The sequence below is a fragment of the Ascaphus truei genome, chromosome 2 (genome assembly GCF_040206685.1).
Source record: "Ascaphus truei isolate aAscTru1 chromosome 2, aAscTru1.hap1, whole genome shotgun sequence".
In the NCBI taxonomy this organism is placed as follows: domain Eukaryota; kingdom Metazoa; phylum Chordata; class Amphibia; order Anura; family Ascaphidae; genus Ascaphus; species Ascaphus truei.
Window position 1 is genome coordinate 479,028,567 of NC_134484.1, and position 24,086 is coordinate 479,052,652.

Here is a 24,086-nt window from a genome sequence, read left to right on the forward strand (position 1 = left end):
ACATTGAGAGTTACCTCTCGTTTTCACGTATGTCCTGGGCATAGAGTTAAGATGACAAATACATGGTTACAAATACAGTTAAAAAAAAGCTGTGTGTGCTGTGCACGCGCATAGTAAGTGAAACTTCTTTGACTTTTGTCACAGAAATTGTATTTGTGTTTGTGATGTTTTAATTAAAAATCAAAATACAATTTCATTGACAAAACACAAATAAATTTGGACTTAGAACGTGCGTGCTTGGCACGCATCCCCTGTATTTGCAATAAGCGTGAATTCCTCGTGTGCGCGTGTGACTGCGTGTGCATGTGACTGTGCGTGTGTCAGTCAGTATGTGTGTCAGTCAGTATGTGTGTGTGTGTGTGCATGTGTGTGTATGTCAGTCAGTATGCGTGCGTGTGTCAGTGTGTGCGTGTGTCAGTCAGTGTGCGTGTGTGTCAGTCAGTGTGTATGTGTGTCAGTCAGTGTGTGTGTCAGTGTGTGTGTCAGTCAGTGTGTGTGTGTGTATGTGTGTCAGTGTATGTGTGTCAGTCAGTGTGTGTATGTGTATCAGTCAGTGTGTGTGTATGTGTGTCAGTCAGTGTGTGTGTGTGTGTGTGTGTGTGTGTGTCTGTATGTGTGTGTCAATCAGTGTGTGTGTGTATGTCAGTCAGTGTGTGTGTGTCAGTCAGTGTGTGTGTGTGTGCGTCAGTCACTGTGTGTGTCAGTCAGTGTGTGTGTTTATGTGTGTCAGTCAGTGTGTGTGTGTATGTGTGTTAGTCTGTGTGTATGTGTGTGTCTCTTTCTTTGTCCTGCCCCCTCTCTCCTGACTCCCCTCCCAAGACCCCCCCCCCGAGCTGCGGACCCACGGGGGCTCTGGCTGAGTCTCCTGACTCTCTCTCCCCCCCCCCCCCCCGAGCTGCGGACCCACGGGGGCTCTGGCTGAGTCTCCTGACTCTCTCTCCCCCCCCCCCGAGCTGCGGACCCACGGGGGCTCTGGCTGAGTCTCCTGACTCTCCCCCCCCCCCCCGAGCTGCGGACCCACGGGGGTTCTGGCTGAGTCTCCTGACTCTCTCTCCCCCCCCCAAGCTGCGGACCCACGGGGGCTCTGGCTGAGTCTCCTGACTCTCTCTCCCCCCCCCCCAAGCTGCGGACCCACGGGGGCTCTGGCTGAGTCTCCTGACTTTCTCTCTCCCCCCCCGTGCTTAAGAGGGCCCCCCCTCCAGCAGTGCTGCGTGGGAAGCGGCACGCTCAAAACCCTCCGCTTCCCGCGTTACTGGAGCAGGAGCCGTGAGGCATATGTTGACAGCGCAGCGAGCGTGTGGGGGGAATTGTCGGCCATTAGGAGCGGCGCCAGGGCTCCTCTCCTCCTCCGGACCCGGCGGCGCTCAGTCAGCGGGATACAGGGAAGGGGAAGCGGAGGTAGGGAGGAGAGAGGCTGAGCAGCGGCTCCTCCTCTCACAGCCGGCGGAGGTACGGGGCCACAAGGGGCTTACAGAACGGCAATGCGTGTGGGGCGCTCTTCCTCCTCCACCCCCCCCCCCCCCGCAAATCCCCCCTTCCCTTCCAGCCCGATGGTGCTGTGGGGGACGCATTCCCGTGCACAGCAAACACTAACAGCTCTTCTGCCGCCATCACTGCTGCGCATGCGCAGCATGGGAGCGGCAATGGCGGACGTTCAATCGCCCCCGATGGCAGCACAATTGCGCAGCACGCAGACCCCGCAGCCATTGGTGTTGGCTTCCTCCGGCAGCCGGGTCAGCGGCCTTCAGCCCCTCGGGGAGCCGCTGCAGCAATGCATCTGGGGGGAATGGCGGCACGCATGTGCGGGAGCGGCCGGGGCTGAGGGGAAGGGTTAGTTAGCCATCACAACAGCGCATGTGCTATCGCCGCCGCATCTGATTTTTTGAGCGGTTGGGATGTCAGTGTTGGGGTCGGGCTGAGCCAGAACACAGTAAGCAAATCCTCCCGAGGGGGGTGAAGACGCCGCACAGCCGCAATAATGGAGAAGGCTGATAGGTGACTCAAAAAATAGCTTTATTCACACAGAATGTGCAAGCGGATCCTCTTGACGCGTTTCAGCCCGTCGGGCCTTTTGACAAAGGCCCCACGGGCTGAAACGCGTCAAGAGGATCCGCTTGCACATTCTGTGTGAATAAAGCTATTTTTTGAGTCACCTATCAGCCTTCTCCATTATTGCGGCTGTGCGGCGTCTTCACCCCCCTCGGGAGGATTTGCTTACTGCTGCTTTCTACCGCCTGCACGCCGAGCTGCGCATCTCTCTCTCCTGCGACTGGGACCCGGATATCTCTCAAGGGCCGCCGGTCAGGTGACCGCCCACCGCGTCAGCGGATGCAGGGTTGGCGGTGAAGATTCATCGTGAAGCTAAGAAGTGGGGTGGTCGTGCTACACCCCCACATCCATACTGCTCCATTAAAAGGTCCATCTACAGGAGAAGCTACATCACAGGAGGACATTACGGGCATGGAACCAGCTACCCCTGAATCAGATAAGTAAATCTTTTTATCCCAACTACATGGTGCTCTAAGGGAGCCTGTTGCTGGAAAAGATTGTTCACACAATTTATTGTCTCTATGCTTGGGGTCTACCATAGCCTAAGTTCCAGTTACACCACTGTGCAGCATTGCCTTATTTCTGAGCGCCTGGTGGGTCAATCGTCAGATTTACCTGGTTACATATTGAGCCAGAACACAGCCCGGCCTCAACTGCCAGCACTGACGTCACATCCTTTTCATTTCTGTCTCCACAATCCATTTTTGCCCCAGTTCGAATGAGGTGCCAGTAAAGAAGTTTCACTTCAATAAGTGAACAGGGTATACATTATATACAAGACATTGCATGCACAGTTAAAAGATAATATATATTATAGGCGTATGCAACAGTTACAGACCAGATTAAAATGTGAGACAGTCTTAGTTATGAAAGAACTTAAACTGGTGGTGGATGTGAGAGTCTCCGGTGGTTGTTCCAGTTTTGTGGTGCATGGTAAGAAAGTTTATAATTACCCCCTCGACCCCCCTTCTCCTGTACACATTAATAGGGCATGGGGAGGCGTGGGTTAATGGGCATGGGGAAGGAGGGGTTGAAGAGGCACCGGTGAGAGCCGAGAGAAATACGGGGGAGGAGAGAAAGGGGTTGAGTCATGGTGGAAGGGTTAAGAGGCATGGTAGAGGGGAAGTGGTTAATATGGAGGGGTGAGATTACCAGCAGGAGGATTCCTTATAGCTGCAGCCTGTGAAAGTCATGGAGCTGAGGAAAAGAAGGGATCCAGCGCTCCACGGATTTCTGAATAAGAAAGATTTATTGTGCCACACAACGTTTCGACCTTATGGTCTTTATCTAGTGACTAGGCATACATAAGTCAGGATTTACCCAGTATATATATCCTTGACCATTACCCATATCGAGAGGGCCCTCATTTGTACCCACCACTATAGCAAACAGATTTGACTTAGAGGTGGAACTCTTTAAAATGGAAAGAAAACTAAATTTAAAATCTTTTTTTCTTAATAGGACGCCGGCCATGCAACAGCAGCAGCCACCGGTAGCCGCACAAGGTTTGACCAAAGAAACGGTATGTAAGCTTAAATCTAATTTTATACCTCCTGTTAAGAACTCAGCAGTACAAGCCTATATGAATTTGGTAAAATATGATGTAAATGCATATTTTAAGAAAAAGCACAATACACATTACAACCTTAGTATTAGTCAAAAAAGGTGTTTAAAACAACTGGCAGATAATCCAAAAATCATTTTAAAGAGAGCTGACAAGGGAGGGGCACTAGTTCTACAAAACTATACACAATATAGGGCAGAAGCCAATAGACAACTAGCAGATACTAACTGCTACACTAAGTTAACACATGACCCAACAATCTCATATCAAGAGGAAATAAAACAAATTTTAGAACTGGGCCTAGGCAACACATGGCTTACTGAAAAAGAGATTGAATTTTTAACAATGGAACACCCACGCCGTCCAGTGTTATATCTCTTACCAAAGATACACAAGAGTCTCCATAATCCCCCAGGTAGACCGATAATATCGGCTACAAATTCAATAAACCAACCATTGTCGATGTTTGTAGATACATTTCTACAGCCAATAGTAGTAAAGGGAAGATCTTATATCACAGACACATTTGATTTTCTGAATAAAGTAAAATCTATAGAGTTTAATGATAGAGACATAATTTTGGTGACCATGGATGTCACCAGTCTCTATACCATCATCCCTCACACAGAAGGCTTAAATGTGGTCAGAGAAAAATTAGAAACATATCACAAAACAGGTCCACCAACCGATTATATCATGCTCCTGCTACGTTTTATTTTACATAAGAACTATTTTAAATTTGAGACAAATTTCTACTTGCAAACAACAGGTACCGCCATGGGTAGCAATGTAGCACCGTCATCTGCGAATTTATATATGACAAACTTTGAGGAACAATACATCTATAACACACATTTTTTTAATAAGATGCTCTTCTACTGTCGCTACATAGACTACCTCTTCTTTATCTGGGGGGGAACTGAGAATGAGCTAATTGAGTTTTTTACATACCTAGCAGAGCTGCCAACGCCTGTTAAGTTTACAAAAAATTGGAGTAAGTCAGAGATAGCTTACTTAGATGCTTTGGTCACATACAAAGAACACGAACTGCATACAGATCTATTCAGAAAACCTACGGATAGAAATTCCACACTACATGGGTCAAGCTTTCACCCAGACCCATTGAAAAGATTGCAAAGACACAAAAATCACCAGGTGCTCCTGCGAGTGTTTCAGATAGGAGATAATGCAGTATAGTAAATGCAAAATATAGAATGAAATGATATACAACCAGTGCCAGTTTGCAGCTTGACCTTCAGTGGATCTTCCTTATAGATCCTTATATAGTGGCAATGTCCAGAAGTCAGGGAACGCAGACACCAGGATGAACATATGAGGAGAAAAAACAATAACACAAATGATAGTGCAATCCTGTAGGGTAAAAAAATATTCCAACTGGGAATGGGGACATGCAGTGGATAGAAACAAAATATAGACAGATAGCCACTGCTATAGTCCTATGGGGTAAGAGGCTGGAATATGATCAGGTATACACATGACACAGTGGTTGAAATCAAGAATGGCCACACAAATGTAGAAAATTATTTAAAAAAAAGGGTTTAATAAAAGGACATCAGGAGGCACACGGATGCAGTGGGAACTTACAATCAAGCCCCAGAATTCAGGCAATGGAAATAGAGCTTAGTCTGTGTCCGTTGTGGGAGAGATAACCTGTATGCGTAGTAACTGCTGCAGGGGAGTCAGGCTGCGCCGGCGCTTCCTCCACTGTCAGCCTCCGCAGGACTTCCGGGTTAGATTCTCTCCACCAGTATTCGGCACCACGTGACTGCGTCACACTGCGGGCAAAGCAAGCTGCTATAAAACAGGAACCAGAGACTCAACGCAAGTAGACTTCTGCGTTTCGCTAACAGCTTCCTCAGGAGTCTGTTATTGTTGTTTCTCCTCATATGTTCATCCTGGTGTCTGCGCTCCCTGACTTCTGGACATTGCCATTGAAAAGAATGTTACCTTATTCACAAAAAATAAGGGCGGGAAAAATAGTTGACAGACCCTCACACTTGGTCAGAACCTTGGACGAGATAAAAACAAGGTTTATTGAAAGAGGACATAAGGCATCGATAGTGGAAAAATCATTAGAAAAAGAACCACTAGAGAATATAAGATCATTAGAAAATGAAGAAGAAAAAATGACCTTTGTCAGCAAATATACAACCGCAAGTAGATTTGTAAAACAAACAATACAAAAACACTGGAAAATCTTGCAAGCAGATCTGATATTAGGTCAAATATGTAAAGAAACACCTAGATTTGCCTATCAGAGAGGAGAAAATATCAAGGATATTCTTATTAAAGCAGACCGACAAGAACATTATATAGGAACACATTTTCTTAGTGACATTAAACCAGGCTGTTTTAAGTGTTTTAATTGTTCAGTATGTAATAGCCTGATGACAGGTGATTCATTTTGTTACCCAAGAAGTGGTGCAAAATTTAAAATTAAGAAACGTATCACCTGTACCACCACTCAAGTCATATACATTATCAAATGCCCTTGTGGACTTTTATATGTGGGTAAAACCAGTAGGAGTCTAAAAACAAGATTTATTGAACACAAAAGTAGAATAAACAATAAATCTGAGAATACTGTTTTTATTGATCATTGTGTAGAGTTCAAACACCCAGTTTCTTCCCTGCGTTTAATGGGGATTGAACACATAAAAAGAAAGGCCACGGGCATTGATATGAATACATCTTTATTACAGCGCGAATCATACTGGACTTACACATTAGATACAGTATATCCAAAAGGGCTCAATGACTATATATCTTTTAACTGCTTTCTTAATAGGAGATAAAATGTTTCTTAGGTGGCATGGCTGCTGTTGGTGGAAAGCCTAAAAGTGAGTAAGTTACAGAATAGATTGGCAGGCACTTCAAAAAGTTTTTTATTAAATGTTGTTTTGAAACTTACATCTTTGTGGCACTTTTAAACACTATAAGTTGCCACCCCTGATCATATACAATGATTTTTTCCATAAAGAATAAGTACAGACATTTAACTGATACTCATGGAAAAATGCTCATTATACAGGTCTTTATTATGGCAAGGATTGCAGTAATAGAACCAGGACGACAGATGTACTAAGCAGAATCTCTTATAAAAGGCATGCGCAGTAAGAAGAAAGAAGTAAGAACATGAGGATGAAGAATCACTACCCACAGGATGAGGAAAAGAGGATAACCAATCAGAACTGAGGTGACTGACGTCAGACCTGGCCAATGGAGAGAAGGAGAGGATGCTGAAACGCAAGGCAGGATCATGATGACGTCACTGGAATGCAAAAACCGGAAGAGGAAGGAAAAAACAGAAGTAGACATTCACGAACTGTTTGAGCATTGTATGGACACTGTATGGACACAGGACTGATCAGGGGAGGCGAATTGGGGTCAGCTGGGGGTAATGTTCACTTGTTTTTTACTTGTTATTCACTTGTTATTCACCTGTATGTGAGTAATGGTCAAGGATATATATACTGGGTAAATCCTGACTTATGTATGCCTAGTCACTTGATAAAGACCATAAGGTCGAAACGTTGTGTGGCACAATAAATCTTTCTTATTCAGAAATCCGTGGAGCGCTGGATCCCTTCTTTTCCTCAGTGTACTTTGGCGTTTATGGCAGGTACTTCCTTGAACCAGCAGCACCGGTAAATTGTATGCATTTATCTTTTTTGTGGAGTGCAGCCTTAACCCCTCTTACAAAGTCATGGAGCTCCCACTCCACTGTCTCTACCAGACCCACACTCATTCCTCTCTCTGACACTGTCCCCATCCCCACACCTCTCTGCCAGACCCACTCCCACTCTGCAGCTGCTGATAGGAATGCCATGGTAATAAGGAATGGAAAGTATTGAGTTACCGCCCATTTTTATTACTGCAGTATTACTATGCTACTGGTATATTGCCCAACCCTACTTTGAAAATTCACATATTTTATGTGTGTAAGGAGGCTGATCCGCTGTGAAAAGCTTTCCTCACACTATGTACATGGAAATGGTTTCCCCCGTGTATGAATCCTGTGGTGGGTGAGGAGGATGCTCATTTGAGAAAAACTTTTCCCACACTCTGCACATGTAAAGGGTTTCTCCCCTGTATGAATCCGCTCATGTTTGAGGAGCTCTGACTTCCGAGAAAAGCTTTTACTACACTCTGTACATGTGAATGGTTTCTCACCTGTGTGAATCATCTGGTGTATGAGGAGACTGCTCTTAACTGTGAATTGTTTCCCACACTCTGTACATGTGAATGGTTTCTCCCCTGTATGAATCCGCTCATGGATGAGGAGTTCTTTCTTCATACAAAAACTTTTACTACACTCTGTACATGTGAATGGCTTCTCCCCTGTATGAGTCATCTGGTGTCTGAGGAGGTTTTTCTTAATACTAAATTGTTTCCCACACTCTGTACATGTGAATGGTTTCTTCCCTGTATGAGTCATCTGGTGTCTGAGGAGATCCCTCTTAACTCTGAATTGTTTCCCACACTCTGAACATGTGAATGGTTTCTCCCCTGTATGAATCCGCTCATGGTTGAGGAGCTGTGCCTTCCGAGAAAAGCTTTTACTACACACTGTACATGTGAATGGTTTCTCCCCTGTATGAATCATCTGGTGATTGAGGAGGTTTTTCTTAATACTGAATTGTTTCCCACACTCTGTACATGTGAATAGGTTCTCCCCTGTATGAATCCGCACATGGATGAGGAGCTCTCTCTTCCGAGAAAAGCTTTTACTACACTCTGCACATGTGAATGGTTTCTCCCCTGTATGAATCCGCTCATGCATGAGGAGCTCTGTCTTCAGAGAAAAGCTTTTACTACACTCTGCACATGTGAATGGTTTCTCCCCTGTATGAGTCATCTGGTGTCTGAGGAGACTGCTCTTAATACTAAATTGTTTCCCACATTCTGTACATGTGAATGGTTTTTCTCCTGTATGAGTCATCTGGTGTTTGAGGAGACTGCTCTTAATACTAAATTGTTTCCCACACTCTGTACATGTGAATGTTTTTTCTCCTGTATGAGTCATCTGGTGTCTGACGAGACTGCGCTTAACTGTGAATTGTTTCCCACACTCTGTACATGTGAATGGTTTCTCCCCTGTATGAGTCTGCTCATGTTTGAGGAGCCCAGTCTTCAGAGAAAAGCTTTTACAACACTCTGAACATGTGAATGGTTTCTCCCCTGTATGAACCCACTGAAGATTGAGGAGGATTCTCTTGGTACTTAACGGTTTCCCACACACTGTACAAGTAAAAGGAGTCACTGCTGTCTGAATCATCTGCTGTGAAAGAAGTTTCCCCTTCAGTGAGAAACCGCTCCCACCATCTGTACATGTAAAGGTTTGCTCTCTAGTGGGGACACAAAGGTGTGTGAGCAGGTCCCTAACCACTGAGAAGCTGTTGCCACACTCACAACAGAGAAAAGGCTGAGCACCACGGCTTCTTCTTAAATCTCTCGCATACCTTTTGCTGGACCCATATTTAGAGTCCATCTCCACTGTGTGCTGTACAAGGTCTGTAAATTCACCATCATGTGGTACTGGTTCCTTGTACGTGTCCAAAATGTGGCAGGAATCATTGTTTTGTTGCACTTCTGGGTTGCGGGGAGTCAGACAGCTTCTGGATGTATCAGAGCTCAAGTTCTGTTCCTCATTCAGGCCGATCTCTAACAGAAGTAAAAAAAAAAAAATACAGTGATAATAAAAATTAAACTAATAACACATATAATCAGCGCTCAACCTATTGAAATAGTGATCAACTACTAAGACTATTTAAGTGCCATAGTGATAAAAACAATAATACACAATATAAACAATAATGGTGACATAATGTGAATATCCCCTACACACTACAATAAATGGTTAAGGGGATGGCTGCCTCAGAACATATAGACAAATCCTCCCATATTGATTTGTCTGAATAACTGAATTACAAGAGAGCAAACAGTCCTGGGTCGCACTAATTAGTAAAAATGATACCAGTCTCTGGATGCAAAACAGTCCTTGGATTAGAATGGCAATAAGAGTCCTTTTTCCATGAAGAGCTTGCTATGATTCCTTAAATACAAATACAGCTGCGCCAGCCTTTATTCTAAACCGGCCGAAGCCGAGCCGCTCTGATAACCGCGGCCAGACGCGCTCTGTTTTCCAACTGTTTAGAAATTTACTTTTTTTTTCCAATCGGTTTTCGATATATTTGCGATTGGTCTTTTAGCATTGTCTGCAATACCGTCTAGAAACTCAAGTGGGGGATCGCAAGCTGTTGTCTTCAAAGTCTAATAGCAATTCAACCTACAGCCGTACATTTCTGTATTCTGTTCGTACTGTATAGAGTAGTATGTATACAGTAGTATGAGGCTCCTAAGCCATACACAAAAAATATGAGGACACATACAGTACTGTACAACGGATACCAAAGAGAAAAGTACAGTATTACAAAAATATAACGTTGCGTCTTCTTCCGAATATAAAATATTTTTATCCGATTATCCTCCTCATGCGGATACTGTATGCATCATCACATTTCTACAGTATATGTATTATTTATTAATCAATACTTTTGCTAGGCTTGCTCTTTTCATACTATTTATTTTATGCACATGCGTGTATGTCTCATTGGAACATTGTTGAAACGCATAGGCGTGTTACAGTATCACATTTCTGCGCATTAAAGATTATGATGACCTATTGAAAATATTTCTTTGAACTGATAATCCAGCTGTACAGCGCTCTCCCCCTCGCTCCCGCACAAGGCTAAAGTATTTCAACTTCTTATCTACACCTCTTCCACACCTTTCATTAGTAATGGTTGGCTTTCTGGCTTTAATCTTCCCGAGCCTGTCATCACATTTCTGCGCATGCGTATATGACTTCCCATTCAATTAGAATTTCAAGTCTGAAATTATTTTTTTTTTCCCGTTTCTTGACTTGTGTTTGAATAACAATTCTTGAAATTCTGAGAATCAATCACTACTGTAGCTTTTTTATTCTACACTAGGCATGTACGTACTTTATGAGGTGGGTGGCATACTGTGATTTTGATTTGGGGGTGTGGGGTTCAAAACATTATGATGACCTGTTGAAAATATTTATTTGAACTGATAATCCAGCATACAGCACTCTCCCCCTCCCCGCCGCACACACACAAGGCTAAAGTATTTCTACTTCTTATCGACACCTCTCCCAAACCATTCATTTGTAATGGTTGGCTTTGTGGCTTTAATCTTCCCAAGCGTGTTCTCACATTTCTGCGCATGTGTGTATGTCTCTTTCGAACCTTGTTGATTATTTATGCGCATGCGTGTATGACTTCCCATTCAATTATTTTGACTTCCGGTATTATTTATAGGTAGAGTGCAAGCATCTGGGGTTTCTTTGTATGATCCTCTTGATCATTTGGTGCTGTCGCAACACATTCCCCATGCACCCCTTGTACAATTCTAATTTGGAGTATTAAGGTTGAGCATATGGTCTCCAATTGTTTTCCGCTTCTGCCCAGTTTTGTTCCTGTTCTGAGTCCTGGTCATATTAAAGGCCCTTGCTATTAAACTAGATTGCCCCAGTCTCTTTCCTGCTAGCAAGTCCCAGCCCTGTTCCCTAGTCTCAGTTCCTGCTCTTGCCTTCCTGTTGCCAAACCCCACATGTGACCCCAATGTTCCTGCTTGCTGTCTGCCTCCGACCTCTGCGTGACCCCGACGTTTCTGCTTGCTGCCTGCCTGCAATCCCGATGTTCCTACTTGCTGCCTGCCTCCGACCTCTATTGTATGTAATTTTATTCAACTTGATTATTTCTATCTAGACCTGTACATATACACAGGACACCCCCTTTGTTTCACCTTTTTTATTTAATTTTTTTGTGTATTTTTGTGGTTGCACTGGTTCAGGTTTTTTTTGTGTGTGGTATTCCCATATGGAAGGACTTACTAACTTGTCAATAGGAGTCACCAATAGAGCTCTTATAAAAACATTTCATCCAGAGGAAGTTGAAAGGATTTTGTTTAAATCTACTCCTGAGGAAGCCTTTGGGCCAGATAGGCCAACTGATTATATAAATGACCTAGAGTGACTTAAAAAGAAATAATTATTTTCGCACGGCACAACACTTTCAGAATACTACAAACAGAAACTGATCCCTAGAGGATTCCGCATTCGGAATAGACCCACTATTGGGAGTGATAACCCTGTTTTCTGTCATTATTGGTGTGGAATTCTCAATAGGGCATCATTGGATCTGATTTTATTGGTTGTAGAGGAGGTTGGTGGCCAATTGTCAAAAGTGTGGCAGGAGATTTTAAAGATTGAAGACTCCATAGAACAAACTCACAAGAATGATGTCACTGTAGAATCTCTGGAAGGTCTAAAAAAATCAGTTGCAAAACATTAAGGAGGAACTAATACATTTTTTTTTCAACCAAAGATGTTTTTATTGAGCGCATGGTACATTCATTACAGTAGCTGCCAACCCAATGTCATACATATATGTAACCATGACTACTCATTTTTTATATATAAACCTAAACTGACTTACTGGGGAGACACACTGACAAACACGACCATAGACAAGAAACATATAGGAGGGGGGAGGGGAGGAGGGGGAGGGGAAAAATGTAGCAGTCCTTAGATGTTATCGGTTCTCTGGAGCGTCGCAGGAAGAGCCCAACGATGGTGGCCCCTGGGATGGGGTATCAATCTGAGGGTCCCGACCTTCATCTGCTCGTCTGATTATGCTGAGGCTAACCATCCGGCCCCTCTATCGGTCTGGCCTAGCGTCTTGTCTCGGTTAATTAGTTTGTATACGTCAATCTAGTGTCTCCCAGCATCAAAGGAGAATGCGTCAATGACTATTAAAGCAATATGTTAGCGGCACTGACCCCTGGGATATCCAATTGGGCCAACCATGGCGTCAAAACTTTTAGGAATTTTGTGCCGGTGTCATTAACCAAACTTGTTAACTGCTCCATCCAACAGACATACCAAATTCAATTCCTAATTTGTGGGATATTGGGTACTTCGGGCTGCTTCCACAATGCTGCGATTTTGCACCACAGGGCGGTTGCAAAATGTGCAATTAATTTATGTGCCAATCTGTTTAGCCCCCGGGGTGCGTCTGGCCAGCAGAAACAACCAGGGGTCCAAAGGGATCGCGCAACCGAGAATTCTCTGGAGCCAATTCCTGATGTCTTCCCATATTGGGATTAACTTGGGGCAAACCCACAGCATGTGCAGCAAGTCTGCCTGTTCCCCACATTGTTTGGGGCACAATGGGGGGCAATTCTTGACAAACTTAGATAATCGTAGTGGGGTCAGGTACCATCTCATAAGGACTTTATACGCATTCTCCTTTAATGTGGTGCATATAGAACTTTTAGATGCTGCTGTAACTATATGGTTCCAGTCCTCATCCTCTAACGTCTCTCCTAAATCCCGCTCCCAGTTGGCTCTGTAACTGAGCACCACGTCGTCGTCAGTCGCTGGGGAGACCACCTCTCTGTATATACCAGAGATAAGTCCACTGGTATCTGTCCCTCTGGAGCAGAGCTGTTCAAAATTAGTGCGCTTAGGGCGATTTGGGAATTTAGAATAGAATGCTCTTATCTGGAGGTATCTAAAAAATTCTGAATGTGGTACTGCTTTTTCAGATTTAAATTGCTCAAAAGGTTTTATTGTTATTCGTCCCTCCAGGTGTAATAGCCAAGTGTAGCCTGTTTCCACATTATAAAGTCTTTACTGTGCAGTCCCGGAGCGAAATCAGGGTTCCCCAAAATGGGGGTCATCAAGGAGTGCTGTCGTGTAAGGGCAAATCTAAATCTGCTCTTGTCCCATGCTGCTAACGAGCTGTTGACCGCGGAAAGCGGATTACTCATGGTTTTATGCACCATTTTTGGTAGCCATATTAGGTCCTGCAGCGCCACCGGGGCGCAACAGTCCGCCTCCAGTTACACCCATCGCTTTAGTCTCGGATGAGTGTGCCACTGGGTAATTTGGGAAAAATGAGCAGCTCTGAAATACGATAACAGGAAAGGTATCGCTAACCCTCCTCTTGTTGTGGACCGAATCAGTGTGCTAGTTTTAATGCGGGGGTTTTTATTACCCCAGACCAGGGGTCGTGAAACCGCGGCTCGCGAGCCACTTGCGGCTCTTTGGGCAAGTCCGTGCGGCTCTCCCCTCAGTATTTGAAATTGAGGGGCAGGCGCGCTGCGGGAGCAAAATGACAGCGATTCCCCTGCGGTCCCGGCGTGCGCATGCGCAGGTCCCCAAACATGGGACGGGGGGGGGGGGGGGGGGAGTACAAGCTCTTCTTGCTGCAGCCCCTCCCCCCCGCTCCCAACGTGGGACGGAGGGGGAAGTACCAGGTAATCCTGCGGCCTGCTTCCCCCTGCGGCCAGCTTCCCGCGCTCCCCCGAACCCACCTCCCATACCCCCCTGCCCTCCCCTGGGCGCACCTCCCGTGCCCCTCCCCCCCCCCCCCCCGAGCCCACCTCTCGCACCCCAAAGTCCACCTCCCCTCCCGGGCAGCTGCCACAGGGATATCGGGGTCAGGAGGGGAAAGAGTCCGGCGACAACCTGCTCCCACCCGGTCAAGGTAAGTCACTGTTACCCACCCAGTCACTGTCACCCACCACCCAGTCACTGTCACCCACCACCCAGTCACTGTCACCCACCCAGTCACTGTCACCCAGTCTGTCTCCCACCCACCCAGTCACTGTCACCCACCCAGTCACTGTCAAACTGTCACTCACTGTCCCCCACCCGGTCACTGTCACCCAGTCACTGTCAGTCACCGACCCACCCAGTCACTGTCAGTCACCCACCCAGTCACTGTCACTGTCAGTCACTGTCAGCCTCCCACCCAGTCACTGTCAGCCTCCCACCCAGTCACAGTCAGTCACTGTCACCCTCCCACCCAGTCACTGTCAGCCTCCCACCCAGTCACTGTCAGCCTCCCACCCAGTCACAGTCACCCTCCCACCCAGTCACTGTCAGCCTCCAGTCACTGTCAGTCACCCTCCCACCCAGTCACAGTCACCCTCCCACCCAGTCACAGTCACCCTCCCACCCAGTCACTGTCCCCCTCCCACCCAGTCACTGTCAGCCTCCCACCCAGTCACAGTCACCCTCCCACCCAGTCACTGTCAGCCTCCAGTCACTGTCAGTCACCCTCCCACCCAGTCACTGTCACCCTCCCACCCAGTCACTGTCATTCAACTGTCAAACTGTCATTCATTCACCCACCCACCGTCATTCACCTAGCCACCCACCCACCATCAAACAACCATCATTCACCAACCCACCGTCATTCACCCAACTGTCATTCTACTGTCATTCACCCACCCAGTCATCCACCCACCCACTCAGCCACCCAGGCAGGCAGTCACATATCTTTTGTTGAAAATATAAAAATAAATAGGTTGCATTGTAATGGTTTTTTCTGTATCACAATAAGAAAACAGTTAAGTAAAAGTTGCGCGCTAAAAGATATTTTTTCGTGATAGGTGCGCTATGGGTTCGGGGTGGGGTGCGCTATGGGTTCGGGGGTGGGGTGCGCTATGGGTTCGGGGGGGGGAGCTGCTCCTTTCATTTGTACCGGGCCCCATGGTTTCTGTTGGTGGCCCTGGGGGGGGGGGGGGCAGTCTGATGTGATGAGGGGGAATAATGATGGAGGGACAGCCTGATGTGATGACGGTTAATCAACCGTATTTGTAAAAATATATTTATGGCTCTTTAAAAAATTCTAAATTGCCGTGCTACTCATATTTGGCGCTTTTGGACTAAGAGTTTGATGACCCCTGCCCCAGACGAATTTCATCATTGTGACTGAGCGAGACCCCGCTCCCCCAATCGCCTTTGTTGCCCCTCCTGGGCGTTCAGCCTGGGCGGAGTCCGGGATGGCACGCCGTCCCCTTCTCCCGCCCCAAGTGGCTGGCCTAGTGGGGACTTTCATGGGCCACCTGCAGGGCTCCCCCCCTGCGCCCATGTGGAGACTCATGCTCAAGACCGTCGTGGGGGGCATCACCTCCCCCCCCTCTGTCGTCTAAAGTAATCTTCAATGTAAAACATCCTCCTTCTTATGGCTCCCCCTTGAGCCCTGTATGTCTCCGCGTGTGCCGCCTCCTCTCGCGGGATCTCGGAGGTTTCCGTCGCCCTCATCTGGATCTGTCTCCGTGCCCCCCCCCAAGATGGCGGCCGCTCTACTTCCGGTGACGTCCTTCCGGGGGCCGCCATTTTCCCTGGTAGAGCCCGCGAAAGAGGACGTCCCTTCACCAGCTCTCCTGCTGGGGTAAGCTCCTCTTCCGTAATGACGCCATGCGGTCCGCTTATTCCAGCAGCGCCATTATGGCCGATTTGCGTTCCACTTCCAGTCGCCATTTTTAACATCATGTAAGGGTTTATTACTTTGTATTTTTTCCCTCTCTTTTCTCCCTCTTTCTCCTTTTTCAGCAACTGTCTCAGGGCTCTATCGGAACGGGGCCCCCGTAGGGCTTAGTCCTTTAGCGCGGAGTCTGTGAGCCCTTGGGGAACTCAGATCAGGGAGGAAATTTATGGGATTGGCAATCTCTTATTCTAAAACTGGGTAAACCGTAACTGGTCTTTTGGAAGTCCTGGTGTACCCCTCATATCTCCTCTGGGGCTTCGGTATCCCGGTTTTATTTGAACGGGCCGGCTGTCCTCCATTCTGGCTCTTCCCTTTGCTCTCTCCTGGGGCTTTTGGGCAGGCCTTCATTCACCCCTAGATTATTTAAGAAGTCAGCGTTCTCCTCAATCTCTTTCATTGAGATGGCCTTCCCGTTTCTTATGACCAATAGCCCAAACGGGAAGGTCTAGCGGTAACGTATTGCCCGGTCTCTGAGTAACCTGGCGACAGGTTGTAATGCCCTTCTCCTAGCTAACGTAACTGGGGAGAGGTCCTGAAATAGCTGCAGCGTGGCTTCCTCGAACTGGCAGGAGCCTTCAGTTTTAGTACACTTGAACACCGCGTCCCTGGTCTTAAAGTAGTGCAGCCTGGCGATTACATCGCGCGGCTGCTCCGTTGCTGCAGGGCGGTTTCTGAGGGCCCTGTGGCATCGGTCCATGACTAGTTCGGCTTCTGGGAGGTCGGGCAGCAGTGTCGCCAGCCATCTGGAGACGAACCCCTCCACGTCCGTGATAGCCTCGGGGATGCTGCGAACTCATATTATTGCGCCGATCCCGGTTTTCGGCATCTTCTTGCCTGTCAGTTATCTCAGATATTTGGGCCTGCATATATGTTGCCCTTTTTTCCGCCTTTTTAATTTCTTTTGTTGCAGTCGCCATCTTGTCCTCAAGAGCCCCAGTCCATTCTCCCAGGCCCTGGACCTCTTTCTTCAGGTCCTGCAGCCCGACATGGATCATATTCTTCATGTCCTGGTATAAGCGATAAAAGTTGCATCTACGAACCGGCATCTGCGTCCTCCTCCCGCTCCGAATCGGAGCCCGCGGCCGATTCCGGCGCCATTGCTGCACCGGCGCTCCGTGGGGTGGAACGGCCGAGATATTTACGTAAAACGCCCTCCTTTTTTCTGCGGTTCAGCGGGGCCATCTCGGGGGTTGCCGCCGTGGTTTTATATGCTTTGCAGACTTTATTTATCTTTTGCACGTCGTTGTTTTATACTTTTATTGGAGGTGGGGGACGGAGCTCAAATCCTATGCTGCCATCCACTCCAGCCTCGCGCATGCGCCTCCGAACCAATACATTTTAAAAAGCAAAAGTTTAAAAAAGTGGCTAATGATTATAAGCTTAACATTGTTTATCATTGGCCTAAAAACGAACGACGTACGAAATATCAGAACAAACAGAGAACTGCACCTAAAGTCAGAGGTGCTCAGACGAGTGATTCAGAAGCCAGTTCTTCTGCTGAAACAGCCCAGGCCCAAACACCACGTGGGGGTACTTTTTTTTAGGACAAGGCAAAATGCCTATAGAAAAGGGAAAAGGAAGAAGACAAGGATGGGACGTGGGAAGCATAAGAATACCACCAGTGCTGGCCCCACGCCAATAGAACACGTACAGAACATTGTAATTAATATGTCGGATTATCTACTTACAGATGCGGAAATAAACATCTTGTCCAAAGGTCCATCGTTTGTACCTACCACCTTACCCAATCGATTTGCCAATGAGGTCGAACTGTTCAAATTGGAAAGGAAGCTAAACCTCAAGTCTTTTTTCTCCGGCAGGTTACCAAGCACAGCAGATAATCCGCAGCAGCAGTTTAAACAGGAGGTATGAAAGCTTAAATCTAAATTTATAGTACCACATAGAAATACCTCAGTGAATATTTTTATGAGACTGGTCAAAGGGGATTTAGGGATGTACCATGCTAGGAAACATCATGTCACATATAATCTTACACTAAGGGAAAAACAACTCTTGAAGGATCTGACTGGGAAGAAATAAATAATATTTAAGAAAGCAGACAAGGGAGGGGCTTTAGTTTTACAAAACTATTCCCAATATCGGACAGAGGTTATGAGACAACTCAGCAATGAGCAATGTTACACAAAACTAGATAGGGATCCCACAATGGGCTATCAGACAGAGCTGAAAAACATTTTGCTCTTGGGATTAGGTAATTCATGGCTACAGAAGGAGGAGTTTGAATTCTTGATCATGAAGAATCGACGTCGACCACTTTTTTATACTTTACCAAAAATACATAAGAGCCTCTATAATCCACCAGAGAGGCCAATAATCTCGGCAACAAATTCAATTAACCAACCATTGGCTATCTTTGTGGATTCTTTCTTACAGACCCTGGTGAAAAAATAGGTTTCTTATGTAAAAGACACTTTTAATTTCCTGTATAAGATAAGGGCTTTAGACCTTGAGGATAAGACCTACCTCATGGCAACAATGGATGTCACTAATCTTTACCCTATTATATCACATGTTGATGGTCTGGATGTAGTGAGACAAAGATTGAGTGAGATCCAGCTAATAAGACCCCCCAGTTGATTATATTCTTCTGTTGTTGCACTTTATCTTATATAAAAATTATTTTCGTTTTGAGAGGGATATCAGGTACGGCAATGGGAAGCAATGTGGCACCTTCCTATGCCAATTTATTTATGGACAATTTTGAAATTAGATACATATATGGTTCTCCATTTTTTCCCAAAATGCTTTTCTTTTGTCGTTACATCGACGATTTGTGCTCTCTGTGGGAAGGCACATCTAATGAACTTTTGGATTTTTTTTACTATTTAGACAATCTGGACACACCTGTAAAGCTTGCAAAAAAATTGGAGCAACACACAACTTTAATTCTTAGATGTGCTGCTCATCAAAAGTGGGAATAAGATCAATACAAATCTATACAGGAAACCCACGGACAGGAACGCTACATTACATGCCATGAGCTTTCATCCAGAATCTCTTAAACAGATGTTGCCATACTCACAGAAAGTTAGGGCCACAAAAATTGTCAACAGACCGGTCCAACTAGAAGAGGCATATACTGCTATTAAATCAAGGTTTCTTTCTAGAGGGCACTCTAAATCAGCAATAGAGAAAGCGTTCACATGTCCAATCACGCAAGTTCGACAGCAAGATGATCCAGAGAGGATAACGGTCGTGACAAAATATACTACAGCTAGTAAGTTCCTAAGGCAGAGCATTTTGAGAAACTGGAAAATTCTGAACAGTGATTGTACTTTAAAGGAGGCGTGTAAATTGCAACCAAGATTTGCGTACCAGAGTGGGCAAAATCTTAAAGATCTACTGATCAGTGCAGATAGAAGGGAGACCTATACTGTACCCCATTTTCTAGATAATCCGAAACCAAGTGTTATCGGTGCTGCACCTGTTCAGTGTGCAACAGCCTCAATACAGATACAGAATTCACCCACCCTAGGAGTGGGAGGAAATATAAAATCAAAGGAAGGATCACATGCACCACGATGTCCGTCATATATAAGATCACATGCCCATGTGGCTTATGTTATATTGGCAAGACGAAACGTATGATTAAAACAAGATATATTGAGCATAAAAAGTAAGATTAATAATGCAACGGAGGAGACGCAATTAATAAAACACTGCAGAGAGTTCAGACATTCAGTGACTTCACTCAGAGTAGTGGGTATAGAACAGGTAAAAAAACAACATGACAGGGTTGGATAAAGATATATTTTTATTACAACGTGAAGCGTATTGGATATTCACGTTAGATACGGTATATCCAAAAGGGTTCAACGATAATCTATCCTTAGGTTGTTTTCTTACGGAGAGATGATTCTTTATCTGCTGCTGCTGGAGTTCTCTGATCAGTGTTGTGGTTTGTATGTTTTTCTAATATGGGATTTGTAATACCATACACACCTGTGGAGTTTTTAAGTATTTGAAAATAAAAATACAGATTTTAAATTTTAATGGAGTTAAGCATTGTACCCTGTGTCTTCTGAATAATTCAAAGGGCTGAAATAGGCATTTTCTAAGCCTCTTTTTTGTATACTGACAAATCCTCACAGAGAACCCGATGACGTCCCACTTCGAAGAATGTGTATGGAGCAATGGAGGATAAGCACCACCCCACGCCTAGAGGATAAGCACCGCCCTACGGCTGGAATGAGTGAGGAAAAGGCATACTGTACATCATCAGAATGGCAAAACGGAGCACTGAGGAGGCGGGACAACATGTGATGATGTCACAAGCATCGCGAGGCTTGGAGGATTAAAGACACCCACTGATGACGTCACAACGTTGTGGGATTGGAGGAAAGAGAGTGTGACGGTTCAGTGAATTCCTTCCTCTCCATGTGTCCCTGGCACTGCGCTTCCCCCTGCCTCTGATATCCCTTTCTTGCCTCCGCGCTCTGTTTCCCCTTCCTCCTCCCACATCCGTCCCTCTGCGGCATCCCCTGACGGTCTCCCAGCGTCTGCGCGCGTTACCCACAGGGCGCGCGCATGTTCGCAAACTCCCGATCCCCTCCGCAGTACTCCCTGCTCGCGGCCTCCCTCTGTCTCCCCTCCGGTCCCCTTACCTCCTGCAGTCTCTCCTCCGGTTCTCTCTCTTCCCTCGGCGGGTGCCCCCACCTCTTGACACAGCCTGTGCGCGTGCACCCTAACCTTACAGAGGGCGCGCCCACATGCTCCTCTTGTAAACCTTCCCAGACCTCTGGCTCCACCTCTCATGCTGTACAAGCTATCTCCCTCTCTGGCTCACCTGCCTCCTTCCTCTCTCCTCACCTATCCCTGCTGCCTCTCACTTCACCCTCTGCTCCTCCTCTCTCTCCCATTGGTGCTCCCTCCTTTATAACCCCTGTCTGGCCTCTAGCTCATTGCTCTGCATAGCTTCTTGTAACCTCTGTGTGTGCAGTCCTATGCTTGGCTTGGAAGAGTTGCCCTACACATCATTTGAAAGGGACGCAGAAGGCAATTTACATCAATCAGGGACAATTAAGGACACGTGGTGGGGTCTACTTATAGAACTTTTTATGTGTTGTTTGTTCATTATGCCATTTACCTTTGAGAAAGGCCCTTGTGGCCGAAACGTAAGTATTCAGTATTGGCTGAATACATTTTCTAAGCAGAAATCCGCAGTGCTCAGGTTTTTTCCTTTCATATGCGTCCGACCTCAGCCTGTGACCCCCGACGTTCCTGCTTGCTGCCTGCCTCCGACCTCAGCCTGTGACCCCAACAATCTTTGCCTGATCCCGCTGTTCCGGCTACTGAGGTCCTACCCGCTTCAGGAGTCACCTCTTGACAGGCTGCAAGGTTTCAAATTAGCTGTCCCATGCCAGCTGAGAAATTCCACTTCCTGGTTAATGGTTTTCTTTGAATAAGAAATTGCATATTGAAATTATAAAAAAAATAAAAATTGTTGAAACCGAAAAAAATATATTTATTTTTTCCCCTCAAAATAAGGAGAGAATAAATTGCACGGCGTAGAGAAAACATAATGTGATGGATATTTGCCATACTTAACTAAATAAAAAAAATTTAAACCCCCAAATTTGTCAATGAAATTGCATACTACAGTATATGCAGGGGTGCGCAAACTGAGGGGCGCGTGAGATTTTACTGGGGGAGACGGGGTCTGTTGCAGAGGCTCCGCGCTCCTCCCCAATGCATTAAGCTTAAATGCCAGGGGATCGCGTGAGGCCTCTGCAACCTCAATTTACCGAGATAAAGCCGGCGTCTGGACGCGTCTCCATGGCAACACGGCATCAAATGACGCCACAGGGTCATGCGGCGTGACGTCACATTAGCGTTATGGCGTCAAATGATGGGGGCTCAAGCACCAGGGAACACGAGGCAGAAGATTGCGCACCCCTGGTATACTGTATCTTTGCACGTGCAATTTATGCCGGATAATTGTGGGAAAAATTATATATTTTTCTATTCCATATTAACATTATTAATAAGACTACATTTCTTGCTGGTCGGGGAAAGCACATTAGGTATGCTTGCTGTAGATAAACAGAAATATCTCTCACACAGTCTCAGGCAGTGATCACTTTTATTAAAATGTCAAACAGTTCAACACAGAGGACAGGCTATAACCGAGCAGTCCAGGGGCCCATGCTCTTGGGGGGGAGGGGACGTGCTCCTTCCCCCCCCACCTGTCGATGTTCGGGCGCCTGCCATTGCCCCTGCGCGCGCATCCCCTCCAGTTACGGAGCGCGTGGCGGCACCAGCTAATTTATTCACTGCTCTTGCAGTGAAGCCACGCCCCTGCCCACATGCTGGTTACTGGTTAACCCTAAACCTTACCTCCTGGCGGCCTATTATGGGGACCAATCCTAGACAGCTCCTAGTGCTCCTCCAGGCCTGCCTCCGCTTCCCATTGGTCAGCCACAATACTTAATCCCTGTCCTACCTCTCTCACATCGCTCGACTGTCTCTGCTACAGACGTCTATTCTGGCTCTCCCTTTGTCTTCGTGTATTCAGGTTGCGACCCGGCATGGCGGACGTTCCTATCTGGCTCTGGATCCCGGCTCCCTCTTGACATTGCAGCTTCTATCATACCTGACCACAGCTTGGAGCTTGACCTACCGAATCTCTCTCCGTCCCCGACCTTGGCTAAACGGCAACGACCTCACCTCTTCAGTACCGGTACCGGCAAGTATTGCTACACCTATACACACCTGGCCTGGCAACGCCAAAACACCACACTCCGGACACGCTCCTTCTGCTGCGGGTGCGTGCACATATACGTCCCCACCTCAGTATAAGGGACGAGTCTGGTCTGCGGGCAGCACCGGCGTAACATTATGTCGAGCCCACAAGACGCAGACCAGACTGACATGGCCTCCATGATGACGGCCATGTATCAACAAGTCCAGGCCCTAATTGACCAAATGGCTCTCCTCACTCAACAGGTACAGGACATTTCATTTCAGGCACCACCGGAGGCCGCACCGCCACTGTCACTAGAACTAGTATCCGCCGCGACCCCAGGCCCGAAGATCCCTGCGCCTAAACCGTATGCGGAGGATCCGCACGCCTATCGCGATTTTCTCAATCAATGCGAGATTTAGTTTGAGATGGCTCCGCAGCAGTACTCCACTGGTCGCAAGAAAGTGGCATATGTGTACAGCCTGCTTACAGGGAAAGCATTGGCATGGGCCTCCCCGATTTGGGAACTACGTCCCGATATCACCCGCGACTACGCGGCCTTTAGACAAGACTTTTGACAGGTCTTCGATAACCCTGCACGCCAAGGAACTGCCTCTGACTCTTTGCTTGAGCTTTCTCAGGGACGTCGTTCTGTGGCCCAGTACGCCTTGGAGTTCGGGACCATAGCAGCTGAGACTCGGTGGGATCAGGAGGCTTTAGTCTCAGTCGTCTGGCGAGGCTTAACGGATTCAGTGAAGGACGAGCTCGCCTCACAAACCAGGCCAGGGCTTCAGGAGGAACTCATCTCCCAAGCCAATCGAGTGGATCAGCGGCTTCAGGTACGCCGCGCCCAGCGCCAGCTTCCCGGATTTATGCCCTTCTGTGCTCCTTTTCCCAGATTCTCTCCAACCACAGGACCTGCCATCTCCCCGCTACCCGCTTTGGAGGCTCCGGAGCCGATGCAACTTGGAGTCCAGCGTTCCCGGACACCGATACAGCAAGCTCGCCAGGCCGGTGGATTATGTTTTTACTGCGGATTCTCCGAGCATCTGGTCCGTGAATGTCCACTATGCCCGGGAAACGACCAAACCCAGTGAGTACAAAGGGGCTCTCCCTGGGTGCTAAATCTCCTTGTCTCCTTTCCAGGAAGGAATTTCCCAAGAAATTGACCATTCCCGTCTCTCTCTCGGGTCCTACCTTCCACACCTCCACTGGGCATTTATCGATTCCGGCGCGGGAGGAAATTTCATGGACCAAACCTTCTTTGTACAGAATCAGATTCCACTCGTTAGGAAGAAGTCTCCCGTTGCCTTGGTCGGGATCGACAAGCGTCCGCTCACCCCGGCATACATTTCCTTGGAGACTTGCCCCATCACCC

General features: G+C 46.9%; 1 protein-coding gene across 1 annotated transcript in view; it reads right to left on the reverse strand.

The window, feature by feature from the left end:
- Positions 1–6,770: 6,770 nt before the first annotated feature.
- LOC142488866 (uncharacterized) overlaps positions 6,771–24,086 on the reverse strand; it is a 28,998-nt gene continuing 11,682 nt past the window's right edge. The window contains exon 4 of the mRNA XM_075589201.1: positions 6,771–9,298. Within this exon, the coding sequence (XP_075445316.1) occupies positions 7,614–9,298 (1,685 nt within the window). The 3' untranslated portion in view covers positions 6,771–7,613. The remainder of the gene's footprint in view (positions 9,299–24,086) is intronic.